We start from the raw sequence: 26,721 nt of genomic DNA, 5'->3' as shown, positions 1-26,721 counted from the left end.
ATGTCATTAATGTAGAGCAAGTAGAGTAGGGGCATTAAGAGACGAGAGCTGAGGAAGCGTTGTTCTAAGTCAGCCATTAAATGTTGGCATACTGTGGGGCCATGCGGGTACCCATTGCAGTGCCACTGATTTGAAGGTATACATTGTCCCCAAATGTGAAATAGTTATGGGTGAGGACAAAGTCACAAAGTTCAGCCACCAGGTTAGCAGTGACATTATCGGGGATACTGTTCCTGTCGGCTTGTAGTCCATCTTTGTGTGGAATGTTGGTGTAGAGGGCTTCTACATCCATAGTGGCTAGGATGGTGTTTTTAGGAAGATCACCAATGGATTGTAGTTTCCTCAGGAAGTCAGTGGTGTCTCGAAGATAGCTGGGAGTGCTGGTAACGTAGGGCCTGAGGAGGGAGTCTACATAGCCAGACAATCCTGCTGTCAGGGTGCCAATGCCTGAGATGATGGGGCGTCCAGGATTTCCAGGTTTATGGATCTTGGGTAGCAGATAGAATACCCCAGGTCGGGGTTCTAGGGGTGTGTCTGTGCGGATTTGTTCTTGTGCTTTTTCAGGGAGTTTCTTGAGCAAATGCTGTAGTTTCTTTTGGCAACTCTCAGTGGGATCAGAGGGTAATGGCTTGTAGAAAGTGATGTTGGAGAGCTGCCTAGTAGCCTCTTGTTCATACTCCAACCTATTCATGACGACGACAGCACCTCCTTTGTCAGCCTTTTTGATTATGATGTCAGAGTTGTTTCTGAGGCTGTGGATGGCATTGTGTTCTGCATGGCTGAGGTTATGGGGCAAGCGATGCTGCTTTTCCACAATTTCAGCTTGTGCACGTCAGCGGAAGCACTCTATGTAGAAGTCCAGGCTGCTGTTTTGACCTTCAGGAGGAGTCCACCCAGAATCCTTCTTTTTGTAGTGTTGGTAGGAAGGTCTCTGTGGGTTAATATGTTGGTCAGAGGTGTGTTGGAAATATTCCTTGAGTCGGAGACGTTGAAAATAGGATTCTAGGTCACCACAGAACTGTATCATGTTCGTGGGGGTGGAGGGGCAAAAGGAGAGGCCCCGAGATAGGACAGATTCTTCTGCTGGGCTAAGAGTATAGTTGCATAGATTAACAATATTGCTGGGTGGTTTACGGGAACCACTGTTGTGGCCCCTTGTGGCATGTAGTAGTTTAGATAGCTTAGTGTCCTTTTTCTTTTGTAGAGAAGCAAAGTGTGTGTTGTAAATGGCTTGTCTAGTTTTTGTAAAGTCCAGCCACTAGGAAGTTTGTGTGGAAGGTTGGTTCTTTATGAGAGTATCCAGTTTTGAGAGCTCATTCTTAATCTTTCCTTGTTTGCTGTAGAGGATGTTGATCAGGTGGTTCCGCAGTTTCTTTGAGAGTGTGTGGCACAAGCTGTCAGCATAGTCTGTGTGGTATGTAGAAGGTTTTCCTCCTTCCCCCCCCCCCCCTGCTGCTGGTGATGGCTTATGTTAAGTGATCGCTCTCCTTACAGTGTGTATGATAAAACCCATTGTTTCATGTTCTCTGTGTGTGTATATCAATCTCCCCCCTATATTTTCCACCAAATGCATCCGATGAAGTGAGCTGTAACTCACGAAAGCTTATGCTCTAATAAATTTGTTAGTCTCTAAGTTGCCACAAGTATTCCTTTTCTTTTTGCGAATACAGACTAACACGGCTGCTACTCTGAAATATGCCACCCTAAATTTATCACTATTTTGTCTGGATAAACTTCAGACAGCTCAGTGTCTCACTCAAGCCCCTATTTTGGCTAGGCATTTGAAAGCATGATGATCATCCAAATCCAAATCTGAACTGTGCCATTGATCCAATTTCCATAATGGAATGAGCCAAAATTTTGGAACCAAACACAGGTGAACTTGGTAGTTTTGGCCCATTCTATTTTTGTCTTTGGGGAAGCTGATTTGTTGCATTAGATGGTACCTTTTGATGGTGGGATGTCTAATTGCTTTCCCTTTCAGACAGATTTAAGAATATTACCCTTAATATTGCAACATATTTCTCCCATCTATTGAATGACTTATTTTAGAGATCTGATATTATTTCTTTGCAGGTTATGAATGCGAGCCATACAACAATCCTGCTGATTTTTTTCTGGATATCATTAATGGAGACTCAACTGCTGTGACACTCAGCAAATCAGAATCTGTCAGTCAATGCAATTTATCAGGTATGGGAGCTAGAGGTCAAGTGATTGTCCACACTGATCCCGCTCATGATGCACATGCACCCCATGTATGTGAGATTGGATTCTTTTTGAATAGTATCTGTTATGGCCACACCTGAACCCCTAATGACCTCTTGGCTATTATAGGTGAAGGATAAGAGGTGGAGTGGCTGCAACCATTACTCTGTTCCTTCTTACTAACTGTGGTGCAAGCCGGAGCACCTGCAGCATGTGCCTCATGCAACATAGCTTCTCCGAACTCACTATGTGAGCTCGTTTAGCTTTTAAGATTTAATTTGTTAATTTTTAACTTTACTTTCTTTGCTTTGCCTGTTGGGAGGGGGACTTAACTAAGAGCTTTCCAACACCCTTCTTGTACACAAGGGTATTCCTACCTTAAGCCAGATTCCAAGTCTCTGGGCTTCAAGACCTGCCAGTTGTGCAGTTGTACCATGCCTATTAACAACAGGCTCTCCAGATGTCTCATCTGCCTGGGAGAGGAGTACATACTGGAGCATTGCTCCATATGCCGCTTCTTGTCTAAAAGCAGACAACTCTTTTGTTTCTAATTTTGTTCCCATAGTTACTTGTGGGTAAGATTATGGCTAGATTGTGTGATTCAGCCTCCAAGATTTTAACGTAGTTTTCTGCTTTAAGTTCTCAGGGAACTTCTTGGAGAGTTGCATTCAGAAAATACAAGCTCCCTGAGAACACGAAGAGAAAATTGTGTTACAGTCTTGGCATCTGACCCACACAGTTTATTCTGGGACATGTTTGGTTTGCCATTAGATATTCTGGCCACCCTGGAAAAAAAGGTAGGAGGCAATAGATGTGGTTGAACTAGGCCACAACTGTATTCACTTAAAATACCCAGCAATAAATTGTACAGTGCATATTATCATTCCCACAAACATTTCCACATGCTCCACAAACTGGTTCTAGCTATCCCATTGCTGGGATTCTCCTTTGGGCCCGATGTGGAAATAAACTTGAGCTTTGAAGCTTGAATCCTGATCTGAATTGCTGTAACATTCTGTAGGTTTGGATGTGTGATTCTGATTCAGTCTGATCTCTATTTATGGTAAGAGATTTTTGAGGATAAAATGTAGCGCTTTCGGGGGGGACGGGGATGACTTCAGCATACCGAAACTGTCATGAACTAATTTGTGTCTTTAGCTTTCTACTGCTATTGCTCCTACAACAATATTTTTCTTTTTAATCTGAAGAAACCATTGAAGAGGTCAGTGGTGATAAGACTATTGCTGAGAAATTAGCGGAGCTGTTTTCCAGTTCCCCTTACTACAAAGAAACAAAAGCAGAATTAGAGAAGCTGTCTTTGAAAAATAAAAGGAAGATGAGTGCAGATTTCCAACAAATCACATACAGCACTTCCTTCTTTCACCAGCTAAAGTGGGTGTCCAGACGCACATTTAAAAACTTGATCTATAACCCACAAAACTCCATGGCTCAGGTAATTATAGTGAATCTTTAAAACATGAACAGTTATAGTTTGTTTCTTTCTGAAGATGAATTGGGTTGAAATATAAAATGTTGGCTTCTGATAATTAAAAAATGAGTGAAAAAACTTCCAATTGATTAGCCAACAATATGACTTTAAACAGTCTTTCACTGTGGAAATCTTTACATTGTCATAGATCATATTAACGGAGAAATCCATAGACCTTCATTCTTGTCAGTGCTACCCTTGGCATTTTTGCTAATGATCAAATACAGTAGAACCTCAAAGTTACGAACACCAGAGTTATGAACTGACCAGTCAACCACACAACTCATTTAGAACCAGAAGTACACAAATCATGCAGCAGCAGAAACTAAAAAGAAAAAAAAACAACCCCCACCAAGTACAGTACATTACTGTGTTAAATGTAAACTACTAAAAATAATAAAGGCAAAGCAGCATTTTTTCTTTTATTTTTCAAAGCTGTATTAAGTCAGTGTTCAATTGTAAACTTTTAAAAGAACCATCAATGTTTTGTTGAGAGTTATGAACAACCTCCATTCCCAAGGTGTTAGTAATATGGGGGTCTACTGTATGTGGTAAACAAAGGTTTTCTGCTATACAGTCCAACATCTCTTTATATTTCATCATGCAATAATGTCAGAATGCTGTCTGTTTGATAACATTCATATGCAAAACAGAGGATTGTTTGTAAATGAGATCTTGTAATGCTAACACAGACAAAATTCCTTTAGACTTTAGTGAAAATAGGATCAGACCCTTTGTGCCAGATCATGCCACCATTATTTACATGGAATATCTTATATTGTGCATTTGGTCCCATTGATTTAAATGGGACAACTCACAAAGCAATGTATTACTCCATATGAGTAAAGGTGGCACAGTCTGGCCACTAAATTGTCACTCTTTGTAGAGCCACTGTAGATTTATAGTATAATTGTTTTTGAATTGCAATGATGATAAAGCAATATTATTTTACATTTTCTTGATGTATTGACTATCATATTGTGGGTTCGAACTAGGATAGATCATATTGTTCCCTTTTCTTACCTTTGCTTAACATGTACACTTCTGGAGCAGCAAATAGAAGGATTGATAAACTATTTAGAATTGATAGATTAATAGCAACAAATAATATAAATGGTACACACTGATATGCCCCACCCCTACAATGGTGTCCAGTGAAAAGAGGGAAGCGCCATCCCTCCCTCACTTGCATAATCCATGTAAGGATCAGGCAGAATTGCTGCCCCATAAGGTGGGGATTGCAGGGACTGCTCCCATGTTACTTCCATTCCCAAAAGGGTGAGGAGAGCAGATAGGAAGTGAGGCCATGACTCTGCCTTTTTTATGCACTGACCAATATTGGACAACCATGCAGGGGGTAGGCTTTGCCCTACAAAGCACTGAAGTACTGCATATGCAGAGTCTGCATGCCCAGGAGCTCCAGCACACATTCTATCTGAATGCCTTTTTGTGCTCTCATTGTATCATTGCATCTCTGAACTGTACTTAAATGCATGTCTGCATTGCTCTGCACTGAATTGTACTTAAATGACACAATCAAACCTTTGTGTTTTTCAACAACGATGCAAAAATTTTCCAAAAAACTATGATCACCAGCATACAGGAGATCTGTTCAGTATCTCTCAAGTTAAAAGGTTTCTGGGTGTTGATATTATGGATATCCCTAATAATTGGTTTGTAAAAGCTTGACCTTGTGACAAGAATTATACTCTCAAGCTTTATAATACTCCAGGGTTAATGGTCCTGACTTTCTTTCTCACAATCTTTTCTATCTCCCAAACCTCATTAGGAATGGATTTCAAATACATTCTATAAATGGTACACAGTTCACTAAGCCTTCTTTGCTAATCCTCTCCAAATTGGTCTTGATATGATCCTTGTTTTCCACTACAATTAGCTTAGTGGCTGAATTATCCCTGACATTTGGTCCTTTCAGCAGGTTCTTAGTGATACAGTACCACATATGAAATGCTTTATAGTGTTAAGACTCATGCATCCCTCATGCTTAACCATGACTGAACTGCCTGACACCATCATTTTTGCTGAGATTTTTTTTTTTGCTTCTACATATTAAGAAATAATAATGTACACATTTTCATCATTCTGATTATGTCATTAAAGTCATTCATACTTTTTCTGTTGGAAAAATTCATGTTTCTGTTGGCTTAAAACTAACAATAATTGGATTGTTCTGGAATCAAGTAGGCTTTAAAATCCTTTCTATTGGGCTTTACTGTGAAATAAATTATTAATATGGTTCAATTCCCCCTCCCCTCTTAGTTCCATTATTGAATAGACTTAAAAATACAACCCTTGTTACAAGCACAAAGTTGCTACTTTAAAAAAATATTAAGTTTTTTGAATCTAGCATTTGAAAGAAATCGTTTAGAAGTGATTTTTCTGCTTTATTATTTCACTACAAAAGGGAAGGAGGTTTCTCTTTACTTCAGCAATGTCTCTGTACCCTCCTCCGCACTTAGTTTATTAAAGATCCTTTTGCTATAATAATTAAACTAGTTCTATTTTTGAATATATTTGTTTGAGCTGGAAATATTAGAAATACACATTTTGTAAAGCGAACTCTGAAGATTTATTTGTTGTATAAAAGATGAGGTTTATTCTCACTTTGGTTTGTATTATGTTAGGAGTTTTTGGTTTTGTTACCATTGTTCCTCATCAGCAGAGCAGGGATGCTAGTTTTTATCTAGTACAAGAAAGCCTTTGTCAATCTTGAATTCTCAGTTCTGGACTCCTCAAATATGAAAATTCTCATGGTTTAGCTGCTGAATTATCACCCTTCAATCAGTCTGGTAGCTCCTAGAATTTCCCAAGTGCCAACTGTGTATTTAAACAAACATTTGAGGCTCTTTTAAAATAATATCAATAAATAAGACATTGAACAGGCAAGGGGCAACTTGTTTTTATAGGTATATTTCTAGAGGAGCTGCCCTCGTGCTTCTTTGAAAGCTAATGACTTTTGTGAAGAAATACATTTGACACGCTTTGGGGGAACTGATTGAAAAGTCCTATTGCCAAAGCAATAAAGGATTAAAAGATGGAAATATTAATAATGCCAATCAATATGCATTTATCAAAAGTAGGTCTTGTAGAGGAATGTGATATCATGCTTTTAGACATTTTCAAGATTGGTTAGGCTGCTGCACAACCATTATGGATCAGCTTTTTTGTGGCTTTTTCCAACAGTTTCCTATGTTCAGGACCCGACCCACTGGCCAGATTCTTTTAAAGTCCCATCCCTTCTGGGAGAGGACTTCTATCTATGTTCTCTTCTGGGCCTTTTTCCTCTGACTGCCCTGTACTCTTTCTTTTAATCTCTTCCCTCAACTTGACCACATCCTCCCCAGTTACTTTGTGGGGTATTTTTACTGGGATTCTCCTGACATCAAGTATTGGTTCAACACTGTGCAAAAATGTTATTAATGGCCTTAATTATTCATCATGAAGTTTGCAGATGACAAAAAGATTGGTCAAGTGCTAAATGATAATGAGAACAGATCACTTATACAGAACAATGTGGATCACTTGGTAAGCTGGGCACAGTCAAGCAACATGCATTTTAACAGAGACAACTGCAGGATCTAGGAACAAAGAATGTAGTCTGTATGTATAGGATGGAGAGCTGTGTCCAGGAAAGGCCCCTTAAAAGGACATACGGGTCATGAATGTGACCTCACAGTGCAGTGCTAGAGTCCTCATCCATAACTATATCACATTTGGGGACAATGTATACCTTCAAATCAGCGGCACTGCTATGGGTACCCATATGGCCCCACAGTATGCCAACGTTTTTATGGCTGACTTAGAACAACGCTTCCTCAGCTCTCGTCCCCTAATGCCCCTACTCTACTTGCGCTACATTGATGACATCTTCATCATCTGGACCCATGGAAAAGAAGCCCTTGAGGAATTCCACCAGGATTTCAACAATTTCCATCCCACCATCAACCTCAGCCTGGACCGGTCCACACAAGAGATCCACTTCCTGGACACTACGGTGCTAATAAGCGATGGTCACACAAACACCACCCTATACCGGAAACCTACTGTCCGCTATTCCTACCTACATGCCTCCTGCTTTCATCCAGACCACACCACATGATCCATTGTCTACAGCCAAGCTCTACGATATAACCGCATTTGCTCCAACCCCTCAGACAGACACACACCTACAAGATCTCTATCAAGCATTCTTACAACTATAATACCAACCTGTTGAAGTGAAGAAACAGATTGACAGAGCCAGAAGAGTACCCAGAAGTCACCTACTACAGGACAGGCCCAACAAAGAAAATAACAGAACGCCACTAGCCATCACCTTCAGCCCCCAACTAAAACCTCTCCAATGCATCATCAAGGATCTACAATCTATCCTGAAGGACAACCTATCACTCTCACAGATCTTGGGAGACAGGCCAGTCCTTGCTTACAGACAGCCCCCCAACCTGAAGCAAATACTCACCAGCAACCACACCCCACACACCAGAACCACTAACCCAGGAACCTATCCTTGCAACAAAGCCCGTTGCCAACTGTGTCCACATATCTATTCAGGGGACACCATCATAGGGCCTAATCACATCAGCCACACTATCGGAGGCTCGTTCACCTGCACATCTACCAATGTGATATATGCCATCATGTGCCAGCAATGCCCCTCTGCCATGTACATTGGTCAAACTGGACAGTCTCTACATAAAAGAATAAATGGACACAAATGAGACGTCAAGAATTATAACATTCAAAAACCAGTCGGAGAACACTTCAATCTCTTTGGTCATTCGATTACAGACCTAAAAGTTACAATTCTTCAACAAAAAAAAAGAAACAGACTCCAACGAGAGACTGCTGCATTGGAATTAATTTGCAAACTGGATACAATTAACTTAGGCTTGAATAGAGACTGGGCGTGGATGGGTCATTACACAAAGTAAAACTATTTCCCCATGTTTATTCTCCCCACCCACCGTTCCTCAGACGTTCTTGTCAAGTGCTGGAAATGGCTCACCTTGATCATCACTATAAAAGGTTTCCCCCCTCATTCCCCCCGCTCTCCTGCTGGTAATATCTCACCTTAAGTGATCACTCTCGTTACAGTGTGTATGGTAACATCCATTGTTTCATGTTCTCTATGTATATAAATCTCCCCACTGTATTTTCCACTGAATGCATCCGATGAAGTGAGCTGTAGCTCACGAAAGCTTATGCTCAAATAAATTTGTTAGTCTCTAAGGTGCCACAAGTACTCCTCTTCTTTTATAGTTAAAAGAGTTAACAAGAATCTTAAATTATTAACATGGAAATATGGAATAGAAGAAAGGAGGAGATATCTCTGGAAATGGCATTGGTGAGTCCATCGCTGGAATGCTATCTCCACTTCTGGTGTTAAACATGCAGAATGTTCAGAGAAGAGCCACAAGAATGATTCAAAGTGTGAAGATACCTTATAGCTAAGAACTTAACGTGTTCAAATGCTTAGTTATTGAAAAGAAGGTTAAGGGGTGACTTGAGCACAGACTATAAGTACCTACTCAGGGAGAAGGTATCTACTACTTGTGATTGGAACAGATATCCAAGGAGAGTGGTGAATGTCACCGTGCCTCAGTGGGTCACAGCTGAGAATACCAGATTCAGGACAAACAGGGCAGAGTCATCCCCAAACTGCTGGTTATTCTTCCATAAAATATACCAAGCCAGTAACAAAAGTAAACTTGTGTCACCACACTGGTTAAGAAGTCAGAAATGCAGTCTCCTTAGGCATTCCAGCCCTTCTTTCACTACCCAGACACCAAACTATATGATGAGTGGTTATTTAAAATCATCATTTTCATCACAGGGTTCTTCTAATCCCATATAGCCAGGTCAATATATAACTCAGATCTTATCAAATAATCACGCTGTTGCCAATATTTTAGTATCTAATATCTAAAGCTTTATTTCTAAGAGAAAAGAAAGAGGGGAGACTTAAAATAGTCAAGGAAAACAAGTACATACACTCATTGCAAAGTTCTTGGATCAGGTTTGTAGCAGTGATGGAATGAACTGCTGGCTTGTAAAATCTCTGGTAACTTCCCAAAAGATTGGAAGGTCTTCAGCCCATTGTTTGGAATGCTCCTTTTAATGTAAGTCCAGAGATCAGAGCAGGAAGGAGTCAAAATGGAGATCTTCCAGGGCCTTTTATGCCTTCTCCCATGTGGAGGGAAAGCTCTTAGTCTTAATTTGTGGAAAAGTACAGGCACAAGATGGAGTCCAGGGTTACATGAGTTAGTCACATGCCCTTACATGCTTTGAGTCATAGGTATAGTCATTACCCCATGTTCTGGTTAAAATGTCATCAGGAAGGCACATCGAGTGGGGATAAGTTTTTTTTTTTTTTTTCCTGTGGCTCATTATGTTAATTAATGGGCCATCAACTTGAATGGTTCATTCACAATGTGTTGGCTAGACTGGATGCCAACTACCTTGCAGGTGTTACTCCAGGAGCAAACACATTTGAAATACTGGTATATAGTCAAAAAGAAAAGGAGTACTTGTGGCACCTTAGAGACTAACAAATTTATTAGAGCATAAGCTTTCGTGAGCTACAGCTCACTTCATTGGATGCATTACGAAAGCTTATGCTCTAATAAATTTGTTAGTCTCTAAGGTGCCACAAGTACTCCTTTTCTTTTTGCGAATACAGACTAACACGGCTGCTATCTGAAACCTGTCAGGTATATAGTCAATATTCATAACTTGAGGTAAAAAGATACATGCATACAAACAGGATAATAATATTTGATAGATTGTAACTTTTCCATTGTTACCTTACATGGCATACCTGATATAAGATTTGTTGCATTTGTATAACAGCGAAAATAACCATCAAAGACTGTTAAATTCTTTATTTTCATGATGAAGACATTCTAGTGAGGCGTGACTTTTGAGTTGATATATAGACTTACTGATTTTTCTCAAAAAATGTTAAAGCTGGTTTTGTTCTCTCTTGCTTATATGATCAGTTGACCTCTTAAAATGGTTGATGGCAAGCTTCTGATCTCATCCAAGAGAGCTCTCCAGGAAGACATAAATTGACAAATTTGAAATGATCTTCTGTGCTGAGTTTTTTCCCCCTGGTCCACAGATGCACGTCAGTTTTTTTTAGATGCTATTAGTGTTGCTTCATCTGCAAGATTCCAGAATGCCAACTATTTTCTCTCATTGCTGTCATAGTTTTCATTGCAGACTTGCTTTGGCTACTCTACAGATTTTCTGTATTGATCTTGTAGCTGATTTTTGAGGCAACAATGAATGAACCAGATGTTTATTTTCTAGTAGGGAGCATATCTCTGGATCCCTCTCATTAAATCAGTTTTAATATCTGTTTGAAGCAATCCTACCACCTTTGAGCTGTACAGTAGTTAGCCATACATCTTCTATCATTACATTGTTTATAGAAATTGAACAAATAAAGTCTAAGAGTTTATTGAAATTTGTTTGAACAGTGACACAAATTCTGTGTTAATGTATAATTCTTCTTGGTTATAAAAATCACATTACTCTTGTCAGAACTTAGAATGAAAATAGAATACAATAAAATACTGTAGAGTATTTTGTAAAAACATTTGTCATTTCACTAATGAGTAACCGCTGTTGCTGTTTAATTGGGTTATTACTGTAATTATAATTTTCAATTATAATTATCTGTAATAAAATACAAAATCTTACTTGATTTTTCTTTCAGCTGTGTATTACAACTGGTTTGGGAGTAGTTGTAGGAGCCATTTTCTCTGGAATAAAAAACGATTCCAGTGGCATTCAGAACAGGTTAGTAAACATGGGAATGGAACAATTTTAGTAGGGCATACACTGTAGTTCATTTTGTTTAGATTTTTACTTAGCCTCTGTTCTTGTGCTGAAGTAAGGAGACAGCTATGCACTGTAGAAAATAAATTACATTTTGAAGAAGTATCTGTGAGAAAGGAAAAACAGTGCTTGTTTGTATCATGGTAGCATCAAGAGACAGTTGACCAGGACCCCGCTGTGCTTGGCACTGCACAGACACAAACAAAAAGACAGTCCCTGCCCTGAGGAGTTTATAAGCTCCATAAGATTGTTACATGGAGCAGTACCTAGGGTATATACAATAAAGGTAGTTGATGGACTACATGGGAAACAGCTTCCATCTGTCCTCAGCCAGAAGTTTGACTATTTTCTAACGTACGATCAAAAGGTAACTATTTCCACTAAATAATTTATTTGCTTCCTGCATCTTTATTCCATTTTCATGTAGTAACAGTATACCCATCTCCCTCTGATAAATTTTCTTCCTTCCTCATTAGCTAAAAAAGCTATTTGCGTAGCTAATTGTCTTGCTTTTGTTTGTTCTCTCCACAGAGTTGGTGCTTTATTCTTTTTGACCACCAATCAGTGTTTGAGCAGTGTTACAACTATTGAACTCTTTGTCACAGAAAAAAAGATATTTATGTAGGTAAATCCCTGTGTAATAGAAAGCTTTGCATGTTGTTTTATTTGTTGGTGTATCAGTTTACTTTAACTTATACACTAACTTCCCCATGTAGATAACCCCTTATCTATCCGTCATTGTTAGGGTCTAGTGATGAATTTGTTACTGAAGGCACAGCTTAGCATTTGGTCCTAAGATAGATGTGAACTATCCCAGCTCTTTCTCTGTGGTATTAACTCAAAAGTTTAATGATAATGAGAATATGAGCACTGATAACTGACTGCTGATCATATTAATAGAAAACCCCAACTATTCTGGAGCTGGAGGCAGAGCTTGAATAGATTACTACCACTTTGTCCCACTCAATCTTACCCCTGATTACTAGTCTCTCTCAATAGAAGTATAGCCCCCAAACCAGAAACTGGTTGTCATTGTTATATGTTTAATAGATACGGTCAAAAACTCTACAGCCAGCTAGCATAAAAAGTCGATTTTCACATCTGTGATGTCAGGTAATTGATTTTCACAGTTGAGGAATATGGCATTGTTAAAGTGTGAGAAACACAGAACAACTTTTAAAGCTGTCGTGGTGTTCCTGTTTGAGTGAATAGGCAAAACACCTATCTTCAGGAAGAGGGATTGAAGAAAGTCACTGGGGCTATAAATCTTTCCTGGAGAAGTAGCAGTTTAAGGAAAAGCAGAATATAAACAGGATTAAGGGAGTTTTAGGAAATACTACTTTTTTTCACTGGGCCATTCAGGCCCTGTCACAGATACCATTTGAGAAGAGTGAGACTACTATAAGATTTATTGGCGGGATGCAGAATTTAAGTATAACTTTCTCTCGCCACAATCAGCAGCTCACATGTAAAATAAGCAATGTTACAAAGTTTAGAGAAACAATTTCTTGATATTTTAAATAGGTGTTGCTTAGAAATGCTTATTCTGGGGCAGTGATTCTCAATCTTTGACTACTGTACCCCTTTCAAGAGTCTGATTTGTCTTGAGTACCCCCACAAGTTTCACCTCATTTAAAAACTTCTTGCTTATAAAATCAGACATAGAAATACAAAAAAGTGTTACACGTACTCTCAGGGCTGGATTAACTCTCCTGTGATTTTGTGGGGCCCCTGTATACAAAGTCTTTTTCCTAATTTAAAACAAAATCATCACAATTATGGCAGAGGCTATTAATGCTATACTAAACTTTTAATAAACATAAGGCTGTTCTGTGGTTACATTTCAGTGTTAAAACATGTAGAATATAGTTAATTCAAAATAGCCTCCTTCTTACCTTAGGACAGCTGTTATATTACTTTCTTTCTGGGAGGGAGTTTGGGTGAAGGAGGGGGCTCCGGGCTGGGGTGCAGGAGAGGGTGAAGGGTGCAGGCTCTAGGAGCAAGGTTGGTGCAGGTGGGGATTCTGGTGCAGGCTCTTGCCAGGAGGCATTTACCACAGGCGGCTCTAGGCCAGCGGTGGAGCAGGGCTCAGGCAGGCTGCCTGCCTGCCATAGCCCCACGCTGTTCCTGGAAGCGGCCGGCTGCTGGGCACATCTCTGCATGCCCCTGGGGGGAGGGGGACAGTGTGTCTCCGTGCGCTGCCCATGTTTGCAAGTGCCACGCCCTCAACTCCCATTGGCCAGTTCCTAGCCATTGGGAGCTGGAGGGATGGTGCTGGTGGTGGGGGTAGCACATGTAGCCGCCTACCTTCTCTCCCCCCCCCGGCCAGGGGCCATAGAGATGTGCCAGGCAGCTGGCTGCTTCCAGGAGCAGCGTGGGACCACAGCAAGCAGGCAGCCTGCCTGAGCCCTGCTGCGCTGGGGCCCCCTTAGCCCGAGGCCCTGGGCTGCAGCCCCTAAAGCCCCTGCGTTAATCTGGCCCTATGCCCTATTACTGAAAAATTGCTTATTTTCTCATTTTTACCATATAATTATAAAATAAATAAATTAGAATATAAATATTATACTTACATTTCAGTGTATAGTATATAGCCTATATAAACAAGTCACTGTTTGAAATTTTAGTGTGTACTGACTTCGCTTGTGCTTTTTATGTAGCCTGTTGTAAAACTAGGCAAATATCTAGTTGAGTGGATGTATCACTGCAAGACCTCTGTGTACCCCTGGTTAAGAACCACTGTTCTAGGGCACATGTAAGAAAGTCTGTGTCCACAGTCAGTGTCTGTGGGCTACCACTCTCAGTATTAACATTTCTGGGCTTTAGCCTATAGCCCAGGATGGGCCAATTAGCTCAGGTGTAAAGCGCTACCAACTCGCGTAAGATGTTTCTGTTTGTGGACAGGAGCAACACCCGAGTAACAGACCAAATTAACTCTGCAGCAAAGATAAGCCTAAACAGGCTTTTCTCCATTTAATCCCAAATGAAACTCACAAGAGCTGGTCCAAGAAGTAACTATAACCAAACCACTACTAAGTCCTAGTGACCACCAAAATAATTAAACCAAACATTTGTAGGAGAAGAATCGTACCAAAAACTAGCACTGTGACCCTAAACTTGAGCAAGGAGGTGGGTGTTTTTTGAAAAATGAAGAAGATAATCAAAAAGACTCTAAAGTCAAAATTAAAGGATAGAAAACACTAGAATCAGCATGGAGCCTGCTTAAGCAGTTTATAATTCACAGAAGTCATGCATCTCCCTTTAACCAAAAATAGTACCAGGAGGGCAAGAAAAAAGCAGTATGGTCAAATGACAAAGTTCAAGAGGTTATTCAGGTTAAGTAAAGCATGAATCAAAAAAATGAAAAGTGAAGCGAGTAAAGAAGAGCGTACACTATGGAAGATAAAAATGTAAGATATAAATAAGGAAGACTAAGAAGGGTTATGAGGAGCAAATAGCTAAAGATACAAAATCAAAAAAAGAAATATGTAAGTATATCCTCAGAATCAATAAATTCACTACACTGACGGGGAAGTAAAGGGAACAATTAAGGAATATAAACACTGCAGAGAAATTAAATGATTTCTTTGCCTGTCTTCACAACAAAGGATGAAATATGATGTTCAGTCCAGGTCATCCAATCTCAAAAAGGGTACAGCAGAAATACAGTGGATTCAGAGAAGGTGATAACGATTTGAGGCACGGACAGAGTTTCATATGAAAATAGACTGAAGGGATTGTTTAGATTAGAGGTGAGATGAATAAAATAGTGCTTAACTAAACTATAAAAAATAATGAACAATAAGAAGCTTAATCAGTACTCCTTATAATACAGGGTACATAGGTTTCTGGAGCTCTTTAAAATTGGTCACTATAGATGATGGCAGGGATTTAGGTGCCCAGATCCCATTAAAATTAATGGCGGTTGGGTGTCTAACTCCCTTAGGCTGCTTTGAAAATCCCAGTCTATATGGCTTCATTGCTTTATTACTGAAATATAATCTATAATATACATATATATTTCTGTGTTCTAGACATGAATATATCAGTGGTTACTACAGAGTATCTGCATATTTTTTCTCAAAGATAATGGCTGATCTAATACCCATGAGGACTTTACCAAGCATCATCTTCACCTCTATAAACTATTTCTTAATAGGCAAGTATCCTATAAAAGAAAGCTGCATCAAAATGAACTATGGTCATTCACTCTTTCCTTTAGCAAATAATTCAGGTATCCATGGGTGGTCTGTTTGCACATCTTCCTTATAGGGCTATGGTCCTTGTCCCATTTTTTATTTCTTCCCCCCCTTTAGCATAAGCTCATAGAAAACTTTTATTCTGGGGGTAGGTTGGTATATAGAATGTGTTGAAACTACTTACTGTTAATACAAATCTGAAGTTAGCTTTGGTAAGCTTCTACACCAATTTATGCGTTCCTCCCAAATTCTGTGTGTGCCTTTTTATGGTTTGTCTAATCTACTGCTTATGGAGCAAGAGACCCAAGGGTATTAATGAACTTGGCTTTTCTACAAGTTAACTATGCTAATAAATTTATTGGACCAGATCTGCTGCTGAGGTAAATTGGCATAGCTTCACTGACATTAATGGAGCTACACCAATTTACACCAGCTGAGGATCTGTCCAGTTATTACTGTTCATGATGATAAACAATATAGTACCATTGTACGGAGCCTAACAGAGATTAAAAAGACATCATCCCTGTCTTGACGAGATTACAGTCTAATATGATCAAATCAGTAGGACTGTTCACCATGAGTGAAAGTAAAAAAAAAAAAAAAAAAAAATCTTGCTCTTAATTAGGCAAGCATAGATCAGAAGGGTATCAGACAACAGAAGGGGGCAGAGAGTAAACTACATACAAATGAAAATATTATACAGTTGTTTATAGATTCTGATATTTTAAAGTATAGACCAGTAGAGCATATAGAGGAGTAGATAACATGAGAGTAAAAAATAAAGGGTGGAAAACAAGACAAAGGAAATGGTTTTTGAGGAGGCATTTGAAAGAGGTTGTTGAGCGTGCAGGAAGGGAGATGACCCTACTACTCCTTCTCTGCAGCTGGACTACTACTTTATTTCACCTTTTAATTGACTCAGCTATAGGTGCAATGTATATAGGTTTCCATTCTGAATTCCTGTTATAATCCAAGATATTCATTTTCTTTAAAGTGGTGTTCATGCAGTAGGACAGAACACTTTATGGTTGATGATATTCCCTTTCTGCAAATAAAAGCAAGTTATGTACTGTGGTACTAAAAAGAGGCATATGCATAGTATACACAAAAACCCTAATCTAGGAAAAGATAGACTGAGACTTTTTCCCCTCCTCCCCTTTCTTAGGTTTCAAGCCAACAACTGGGGCTTTCTTTATCATGATGGTTACCCTTATACTAGTCGCCCACACAGCCAGTTCTATGGCTCTGGCTATAGCAACGGGACAAGATATTGTGGCTGTCGCTAATCTCCTCATAAATATTTGCTTTGTTTTTATGATTGTGAGTGATACATTTTTCTGTTTTTTCCCCTTAAATTTTTGTTGTACAAAAGAAATGACAATGAAATGCCCTGTGTAATTTGTTTTTAAAAAACTATGTGTTTTGAAGCATATCAGTAGAGCCCTTTAGAATTTTAAGAATACTGTCTAATCCTTCCTCTTGATATCAGATCATATTATGAACACATCTCCTGTAAAGTGAGACAGCTCAAGTAAACATGTAAAAAAAGCTAAGCAGCCCAGAGCAGTGGTTCCCTATTGCTTTGCAAGTGACACCCAGATTATCAAATGGTAAAGATTGGTCTCTGACTCTTTGGTGTTATTACCTCTGCAGAATTACATGACTTAAATGGGACTATTTTGCATAGCTTGGCAAGTATGGGTGTAACTGCCAGTAGCGTTGCAGGAGGGAGGAAAGCTTTTGGAAGATTCTGTGGAATACACCAGAGCCAAGTCAAAGTCCTTGAATTCAGTGATTGTTTTTGTCCCCTTCTGATATGGATTATTCTTACCTATAAAGAGAAAAATCTATTGGATTGCTCTTCCAGAGCAGATTACAGAGCTTTTCTTTTCCAGGGTGGTGGTGGTTTCTAACAGCTTTGTTTATATTTTTTACCCATTGCCTCTCTTGACCAAGATTTAGGCCTTTTAGTTCTATAATTAAGTCATGTCAGAGGATTGTTGCTGAGGAACTGCTGTATTTCCCCTCTTTTGAGTTCTTCCTATTTGAGGATGCCAAAGGTTAGATGAGGGAAGCTACAATATGATTTGAGGGAGATTCCAGGCTTTATTACTGCTGGAGACCAGAGAAAGGCTCATGTTACTTAGGACTTATGCTTTAGGAGGAGGCTTAAGACCTATGCTTCTGAGTGAAAATCCTTTGTTTCCTGCCAAGAAACTAGTGATGGCCCAACAGGCCACTATTGCTCCAGGTAGAAAGAAACTGTCCTTTAAAGATTCTAAGTAAACTTCTGCCTCAAATACAACTCCATTGCATTTCTTCCCTTGCTGTCTGAGACCATGGAACTACTAAACATCTCAGGTAACAAAGGGCCTAATCCTATTCCTATTGACAGAGCAGGTAAGGCCTACGGAATCAGGCCCAGATTTCGGATTTTATACTCATCATGCATGTATACATTTAACATTAATGGAATTATTTCTGTACACTGAATAAGACCTGGTCTACAGTAGAAAATTAGGTTGTTGCATGCAGGGTATGAAAAATCCAAACCTTGGAGCCACGTAGTTAAGATGATTTAAGTCCCTTCGTAAACAGTACCAACAGAAGAAATCTTCCACTGACCTAGCTGCTGCCTCGGGGGGGTGCAAGGGAGGGAAGGACATTTCAAGTGTAGACAAGCCCTTAAGCGTGTCAAAATCTGAAGTGACTCAGGACTGCAAAATTCCCATGACGTACTTTTGATTGTTTCTTTACTGTTTGTAGATTTTCTCTGGCTTGCTGGTAAATCTCACAAGCATCGAATCTTGGCTTTTCTGGTTGAACTATTTCAGCATCCCTCGCTATGGCCTGACAGTGAGTGCTACATTTTCTGTGCATTATGCTGGAAACACCTTTTGAAAGAAATCACCATTATCTTATAAGAAATAATGTCAAACAATATTATTCCAGTTATAATTGGTAAGTTACAACTTACACAGATAAGTTCTCCCGTCTCTACATTCTCAGTACAGTGCAATAGGTCTCACCGTTTCAGATATGTATTGTAACAAACTAGCATAGCACAAGAAAATGAGGTCAATAGATAATCATAAATAGCAGTAGGGCCAGAAAGATTATTTGAGTCATCCTGATTCTTTGCAGGTTGCAGAACTGCTCTCCACAATACATAATTAATACTAATGTAACTTAAGTATCTGCTATAATAGTGGTTCTCAATTCCTCTTAGAAATATGAAGAACTTCCTAACTCCTCTGCATTTTTCATTTCTTACGTTTTGGCCATTGCTTATTTCATGTGAAACTGGATAATTCCCTTACTGTATTGCCATAACATTTTAATAACAGCAGGCCTGGATACCAGTGAGATATAGGTAATGCTGAGATAGGGTATTTAAAAACCAGATTGTCAATTTCAGCAATAGTTACCAAGAAGGGAAAAGAGTTGGCTCCACAACCAAACAAAAATAAAAACAACCTGTTTTTTCCTCCTCCTCCACCTTTCCTATTTAGATGGTAAACTTTTCAGACGAATGACTGTCTTTACTGTGCCAGGTATATACAAACACAGAGTGAGTCCCAATTTCAATAAGGGCATCAGCCACAACTAACACAAATAAGTGCAATCCTTTCAAATGTTTATACAAGATTGCTACAGTGAGCCTAGTAGTGCTAATCTGAAAGCTGTATCCTTTGAACTATACACTTATATCATCTATAACCATAATTCAGACCTTATTTTCTGATTTTTGTGACTAGTCATGTGTCTTCAAGTGATTTGCAATCCTGAACACAGTATCTAAAAGATATTCTCTAGTTCAACAATTAATTTAGGGAACTTCTATGACCGGAATATTACAGATGGTCAGACTAGATGATCACAATGGTTCCTTCTGGCATTATAATTATGAAATTTAGTGGAGAATACAGTGTCAAATCTGATCAGTGTTTTGGGGCTGGTAGGGAGAAAAAAAACTGGCATGCCTCAGAGCCCTGTCATATAAAATAAAAAATTGGAAAAGCTGAAAGGAATAGATATTGTGGCTTATAGCATAAGAGAAATGAGCCAGTAGTATTATTTTAATTCAAAGAGACATTTTTGCTCTGTTTCAATGAGTTTCCATCATGCAGGTCTCCCAATAGCAGTCTGTGCAGCAGCAGGCCCTGTGCCTATGGCAAAGACAACATGTGCACTTATGTCAAAGGGGGATATTTTCCACAGTATTTTACCAATACTTTAAATGCAATTATCTGAAAATTAGACTAAACTGTTTTCAGTGGAAGGATTTCTTCAACACTAGAAAAAAGCTTTGATTGCAGACAGTTTTTCAGATCTTGGCTTACAATTTTGATATATACTTTAAAGGAAACTTTTGTTGGTTTGTTTAGTATGTAGTAATTCATTAAACCTGCTAAGTGGCTTCCCCTTGACTATCTATTTTTGTTTTTATTTTTAAAGGCTTTGCAAATTAATGAATTTACAGGTCTAAACTTTTGCCAGAATGCCAATGTGACTGGGGTCAATGTAAGTTGCATCACTTCTAGTCCTTTTACAATGTAAGTATGCAGTTATTATAAACAAGTTCTTGCAAGGAGCCCACGTTCACTAAATTACAAATCTGAATGAGATTTTTGTTGTTTTCCTGGTGCCTCAGCTGCTAATGGGTCTATGCTTTATAAGTGAATACTTAGCCTCTGGAGCAGTCTCTGGTTTTCAAATATTTGGCCGTTCATTTCAGATAAGTCATTTTAGACATTTAAAATGATTTAAAGTGCTAGAGAAGGTAGAGGAGACAGTTTTTAAAGAAAGCATTTGAGAGAACAGGTAGTGATCCTGAAACAGTTTAAGATCTGTTCTTGAAAACCATTTCAGGACCTGACAAGTTTTCCTGTGTAGAAAAGGACCCAGACTATTTTTAATGTGTGCCTTATATTTGTAATAATTTCTTATTGCATATCTAAAATTGCACTTTGAAGACGTTCTCATAGTTTATTACCAAAGAATAGTGAAGGGAAGAGAATTTCCCTTGGCCCTGGTACTCTGCTACGTTCTACTCAGCTATTCTCCTCAAATTTTTTACAAAGACTTTTAAATTCAGATTTTTCTTCTCCACAATATGCAACATAACTTGCAAAATTTGCTAGCTTGAGGCCTTTAGTAGTATTACAGGTCCAAGGCCTCTTCAGAGTAGAATAACTATTTATGCAGGCTGATGTGCACTGAATAGCAAAGGTTCAAATTTAGTATTAGAGTTGAGGTTTGAATCTTTTTTCCCCCCAACACAGGTTAATATATCCTCAGTCACCATTCTGTTTGTTTGCATTGGACCAAAGTATTTTTCAGCAAAATTATGAAAACAGGCAAATTAAATATTCAGTTACAGATCTTTACAAAGGGTTAACTTTTTAAACTTTAATTTGTATTGACTAGCTGCACTGGAGAAGAATATTTGAAAATGCAAGGCATTGAAGTGTCTGCTTGGGGCATGTGGAGGAATTATGTGGCTCTTCTGTGCATGACACTAATCTTCCTTACAATTGCATATTTGAAACTGCGCTTCCTGAAGAAGTTTTCTTAATTCAGATGAGTTAACAAGCATCTAGTACAACACAATGTAGTTTTGATAGCGAATGGACTAAATGTTTAACATTTTCAAAGATTAAAGATTTTGATAAGTGTTCAGTTTTTACTAATCCTGCTTGCTACTGAGCTATATCTTTTACAAAGGTCTCATGTGCACGAAGACAGCAGAGGATTGTTGATAGCTTATAATTTAGACCTGGGATGTCCAGGGACCACAGAATGCTGTAGAAGCCCCAGATCAGCAGTAAGGGAGATGTAAACAGAGTAGCATCTCTGACATCCTAAGGTGACAAAGGCTTAGTGTGTATTATTGATAGTGGTAGACAGCTAGCTCAAGAAAGCACTTGAAAAAAAATCTGAACACGTCTACCCTAGAAATGAAAATATATAGTTTAAAAAACTATATAAAGTGAAGTTGGATGAGAATTTAGTTTTCCTATCTAATTAGCAGAGGCTTCTCCTTCCTGCAGCAAGGCAGGGCAGTAAGTGAAATTGACTAGGCCTTCAGTTTCCTTTGGGTTCTACCAATCAGTGTGCTCCTGCAGCTGTGGTTTTTTTAAATTTTTAAAACAGTACAGGGGGATGGGAAGAAGCAGGAATGGAGAAGCAACATGTCCAATACAGGATACTCACCATACGGAGACGGATTTAAATGCAACCATTTTTGTCCATAATTCTCATACACATTGGTAGTTTTCATATGTAAAATCTTTATTAGGAAGTAAAGTGCTCAGTATTATAGACCAATAAATCTTTGATAACTGTGGAAGACTTGCATAATTAACAGCTTCCTAATAAGACCAAATGTTAATGCAAAGACCTTACATTTACTTTGTATCTAGGGTAAAGGCTCTCTTCTATGTAACAGTTACAGGAGAATCTAAACTTAAAATGAGACCATAATAAAAAATGTGTAACACATTTGTCTAGTTGCCATGTACTTATTGCATGGCACATTGTCAACACACATGGGTAGCCCATGAAAGCTTACTGCACTTCAAAATGAAGTTTGTTATTCAGTAACGACACGTTACAAATGTACAAACAAATATAGCTATGGATGCAAACATTTTGGTTTTCATAATTAACATACTAATAAAAGAAAAGCTTTGTTGGATATTAGTCTAGAAAAGGTACAATTTTAGGACACATTTAAAGCCACAGTGATAGCTGTAGTGTTTTGAAAAGGCACAGCTTCACAAATGCAAATTTCCTTAGTTCTGCAGCATGATATTGCAGCAACATCCAACATGTCTTGTCTTTATAACAAAAGATCACTTTAACTGAGCACTAGCAACCTCTTTCCTGTGAAGCCAAATCGTTTGGTCAGATGATTGGGTTTAAACTTTAACTACATGACATACAATACTGTATTGGCATTTGTTAGTCTCTAAGGTGCCACAAGTACTCCTTTTCTTTTTGCTAATACAGACTAACATGGCTGCTACTCTGAAACCTGTATTGGCATTTTCATATTCCTATGCCCCAACAGACCAAATGATAATTTTTTAGAGCTTGCAAATACAATCTTACCATATGTCAAACCATTAGCCAACTGACCCCTTGAAATATACCGCCTACACAGTACTGTAATGGAAGGTTTTGTATACTATTACAAAGGCTTAGATTAAGTCACAGGAGTCCGTGACTTTCAGAGACTTCCATGACACTTTCCATTTCAGCCCTATGGGGGCAGGGCTGAAGCTGTCAGGGTCCCTGGTGCTCTGAGCTGCTGTGGGCATGGGGGGGCGCCCACAGCTTCCAGCTTCCGCAAGCAGCGGAGGGATCCCAGGGCTGTGAGCCAGTGGCAGCAGGTGCTAGATCCCTCCTCCCCTCCTACAGCAGGACTCAGGCTTTCATTCCCCCCATCAGTCCCATTTTATCACAGTTATTTTTAGTAAAAGTCAGGGACAAGTCACGGGCTTCAGTGAATTTTTGTTTATTGCCAGTGACCTGTCCCTGACTTTTGCTAAAAATAACTGTGATAAAATCTTAACCTTAACTATTATGATGTAAATTCATTTGGATTAAATTTCTTATCCACTTGGCAGTGGTGGAGCTTGACCCATAGTCTATTGGGAAATTTCAGCTCTCAGTAGGGGAGAAGTCTCTTGATCTAAGACTGAACATGTACTTTCTTGTAAGTTTAACATATGAAAAGTTTTGTTTTTATCAAGGACAAGTGCTCTGATCATATGGAATGCGTCTTGGATGACACCGTAACATGACAACAAGTGCTGGTATATATAGATATGGGAAAACTCTGCAATATTTGGAGGTGTATTTGATCCAATACCAAACCAAAAATACTAACACAAGAATATAAGGTACTTAAGGTTAATTACAGGAAGCAATTCCTATAATAAGCACAACATGAAAGCCACCAGCATCAATAAAAAGGCTTCTTATCCTTTGGCATGGAAATTTTCCTTCTTACATCCTACAAATCTACACACTTAGAATACTGTGTACTTCATCTGAATATTAAGTTTTCCATTCCCCTTTAAACCTACAGTAAGTCTTAAGGCAACTGTCAGCTTAAGTGAAGACTCCCATATTTCACGATATATAAATATATACTACTATCAAAAATTGTACATATTTGCCTCTAATTTTCTGTATAGCAAACTCAAATCACTGTCAGTGCTGTTGCTGCTTCAAAGCTCTACCGCAGTCTCAAATCCAGCAAGTCTTGTACTAAAAAGTGCTAGTTATACTAAAGACTACAATTTCAAGTTGCAGTGAAGTTCCCTACAGAAAAAAGTGTACATACAGAAATATACCGGCTCATGCAGGTCAGGTAAGTGCATACATAAGAAGCTAATTAGGCCCCTGCCTTTGAATTGGAATGAATACTTGCTAGAGCTAGTCAGAAATGTTCAAAATGTCAATTTCTCTCTACCCCTGCTTCCCCCAAGATTCATTGATGTTTTTCACAACTTATCTAATGTTTACCTAACTTCTGCATGTAATTGTAGAAAGGATAGGTTCAGTTTTGGATGCGGAGCTCAGAGGTCTTCCTTTTTGAAAATTTGACCCTAAAAGCCAGCTATGGACAGACACAAAGACAACAATGATCACATTAGTTAAGAGTAAACAGAAATTGATCCAATAAAGAAAGATATTACCGTACCCACCTTGTCTCTCTTATGTGTAAAGAAGTTCCCAAAGAACTACTTTTAAAACACTAAAATATATGAAGTACGATGTCACTTGCATATGCTTCTACTTCATAAAAAAAATGAACTAAACATGACCTGCTGTCAGAGGAAAAAAAAGCAACAGTGCTCTGATACATAGGGAATGTTATTTTAAAATTAATTAAAAAAATATTAGCACACTAAAGGAAAACTCCAGAAGAAGAAGGAGATTGTGTTACTTGTTTGTAAGTGGTGTCAAATATAATTAACAGGAAGAACTATATAGGAAGTCACCTTATTAATATATTTTGGAATAGGAATTTAAGAATAATATTTCCCCTTATAAAGCATTGGAAATCTAAACATTTGAGTTGAGAAGTTAAATGCATTTTTGGCTAACTATTAATTAAAACTTTTAGAAGAGACTTACTCCACAACAACTTTGAAACTAATTTCAAACGTAACATAATGGGAAAGTAAATTCTTACAGTCCTATTTTACATAACCAAAATGAGCTCCTGCTGCATAGCAAGCATTAAGTTTTAAGGTGGGAGTACTTGGAAAGAAACAAGACAGGGAAACTGTAAAACCCTCTGGGCAAAGATCCTACAAGTGCAGCCACTTTAAGCAATGCTACTGGTAGATTATGGTCCTAAAGCCAGTGTAGGTGGCAATTTAGTGGGGTAGGTAGGTAGGTAATGCCAACTCTACATTTGTCAGCTGCTGACACAGTGGTTGTAGATTAGGTGTCCCCATGGCCTACTGATCAATCCCCAGGTGAGGACACTGGTAGCTTTAACATTCATCACTGTTTTTGGAAAACAAATAGTAAATAGCGTATTTGCTGTTATAATACAGGACTGAAATTTTAAAACAACCCATTGACAAATAATATTACACATGGATGTTGCTCCCGCCATTCCCTCCTCCACTTCCATCAATGCCTTCTGTTGACTGAGAGGAGGATGGACGGGAATTCCTAGAACGAGGCTGGCTATTCAGTCCAAGTGGTGTTCCCAAGCGGTGGCTCATTTGGGAAGCTGTGTCATCTGATTCCCAACGCTCCAGTTCCTCTCGCACCAACCTCTCCATTTGTTCCCTGTGTATTTCATTGTCACGTCCCAATCTTTCATCCTAAATACAAAGACAGACAAACTCACAGTATAATCTTCCAAATTCGATTGTGAACAAAATCTGGAAGAAGGTATAAAATATTCTAAAAGACACCTCAGATGAATTCATACCATAGTATGGCTTTGTACTAAACCAAGCACTGTATCTTCTGAACAGGAGGTAAAGGTACTGTTGTAGCAGATGCAGAATAGCGACAAGAAGTTTTTATTCTGTGCCCATTACCATGGTATGACAAAGCTTTCACACAGCGATGTGTTAGTTCACTATGATAACTAGTCACTGGCTGGATTTGGATTAAGGGCTTTTAAATAAACCCAAAAGGGAGTCTGATAGTCACCAGTTTAACACTGCTAAGATGTCTAGCTCGGTTATCACAATCCTATGTGTGAAGTCGTAGAAAAGCAAAGTAGAAACAAATGAGCTCATCATCTTACATGGAAAACAGCTCTTTAGCTGATGATCAGTCAACTGACTGCTCAAGTCATACTGGAGGTTTCCTACCTCTGTAACTCCATCCAGCAGTCTTCCCAACACATCTCTCCTTTTTAGTTTGGCCCGCTCCATTGCCTCAAGCTTTACAATAACAGCATCAATTTTGGAAACAATACTGCCTATGGAATGTTCCATGCGATCGACTCGTCTCACCAACCTGAAAGCAACAGATATTTGCTAATTTTTATGTTACTGACATTTTCAAGTAATTAATTTGATTTTAGCTAATCAACATGTAGGAAGTGGAAAGTTCATCAGATGACATTTGTACCGTTTTTATTAAACCTACAAATCAAAATGACAATGGAATAATTTGTAATTTTCTCAGCAAGGGACAAGGGCAATAGCAAGTGTAAACTATTTCTATTCCTAAACTATTTCCTCTGATTTCCTTCTCTTTGGGGGATATCCTGTCATATAAACTGTACAGAAATGGTGGGCTGGGTGGGGCTCACTCAAGAACTGGTCAGTACCACTTCGGGGGGTTGCTACAGAATGTACAAGAGACACTCTGCTTTCCACAGAGAAGAGAGTGCTACTTCCATACCATCCTGGGTGGAAGATTTTTGGCCCAGAAATGAATCCCAGCAAACTTCACTAGAACACACTCAGTTCT

General features: G+C 38.8%; 2 protein-coding genes across 3 annotated transcripts in view; one reads left to right on the top strand and one right to left on the bottom strand.

Moving 5' to 3' along the window:
- The window catches only part of LOC119855032 (broad substrate specificity ATP-binding cassette transporter ABCG2-like), a 39,951-nt gene extending 17,945 nt beyond the window's left edge, over positions 1-22,006 (top strand). The window contains exons 8-16 of the mRNA XM_043513501.1: positions 2,077-2,193; positions 3,417-3,661; positions 11,439-11,521; positions 12,092-12,181; positions 15,592-15,716; positions 16,922-17,076; positions 18,523-18,612; positions 20,215-20,312; positions 21,187-22,006. Coding sequence (XP_043369436.1) covers positions 2,077-2,193; positions 3,417-3,661; positions 11,439-11,521; positions 12,092-12,181; positions 15,592-15,716; positions 16,922-17,076; positions 18,523-18,612; positions 20,215-20,312; positions 21,187-21,334 — 1,151 coding nt within the window. The 3' untranslated portion in view covers positions 21,335-22,006. The remainder of the gene's footprint in view (positions 1-2,076; positions 2,194-3,416; positions 3,662-11,438; positions 11,522-12,091; positions 12,182-15,591; positions 15,717-16,921; positions 17,077-18,522; positions 18,613-20,214; positions 20,313-21,186) is intronic.
- Positions 22,007-22,032: 26 nt separating this feature from the next.
- Positions 22,033-26,721, bottom strand: part of PKD2 (polycystin 2, transient receptor potential cation channel) — a 43,927-nt gene continuing 39,238 nt past the window's right edge. The window contains exons 14-16 of one of the 2 annotated variants that reach the window (XM_043513497.1): positions 26,115-26,262; positions 22,796-25,613; positions 22,033-22,707 (exon numbers count right to left, since the gene is read on the bottom strand). In XM_043513497.1, coding sequence (XP_043369432.1) covers positions 25,374-25,613; positions 26,115-26,262 — 388 coding nt within the window. In that variant the 3' untranslated portion in view covers positions 22,033-22,707; positions 22,796-25,373. Of the gene's footprint in view, positions 22,708-22,795; positions 25,614-25,723; positions 25,794-26,114; positions 26,263-26,721 lie in introns of those variants that run through there. The other variant, XM_043513498.1, reaches the window with a different exon arrangement.

The sequence above is a fragment of the Dermochelys coriacea genome, chromosome 4, assembly GCF_009764565.3.
Source record: "Dermochelys coriacea isolate rDerCor1 chromosome 4, rDerCor1.pri.v4, whole genome shotgun sequence".
NCBI lineage: Eukaryota > Metazoa > Chordata > Testudines > Dermochelyidae > Dermochelys > Dermochelys coriacea.
The sequence above is the reverse complement of the archived record's forward strand: the minus strand, read 5'-3'. Positions and strand labels throughout refer to the sequence as shown.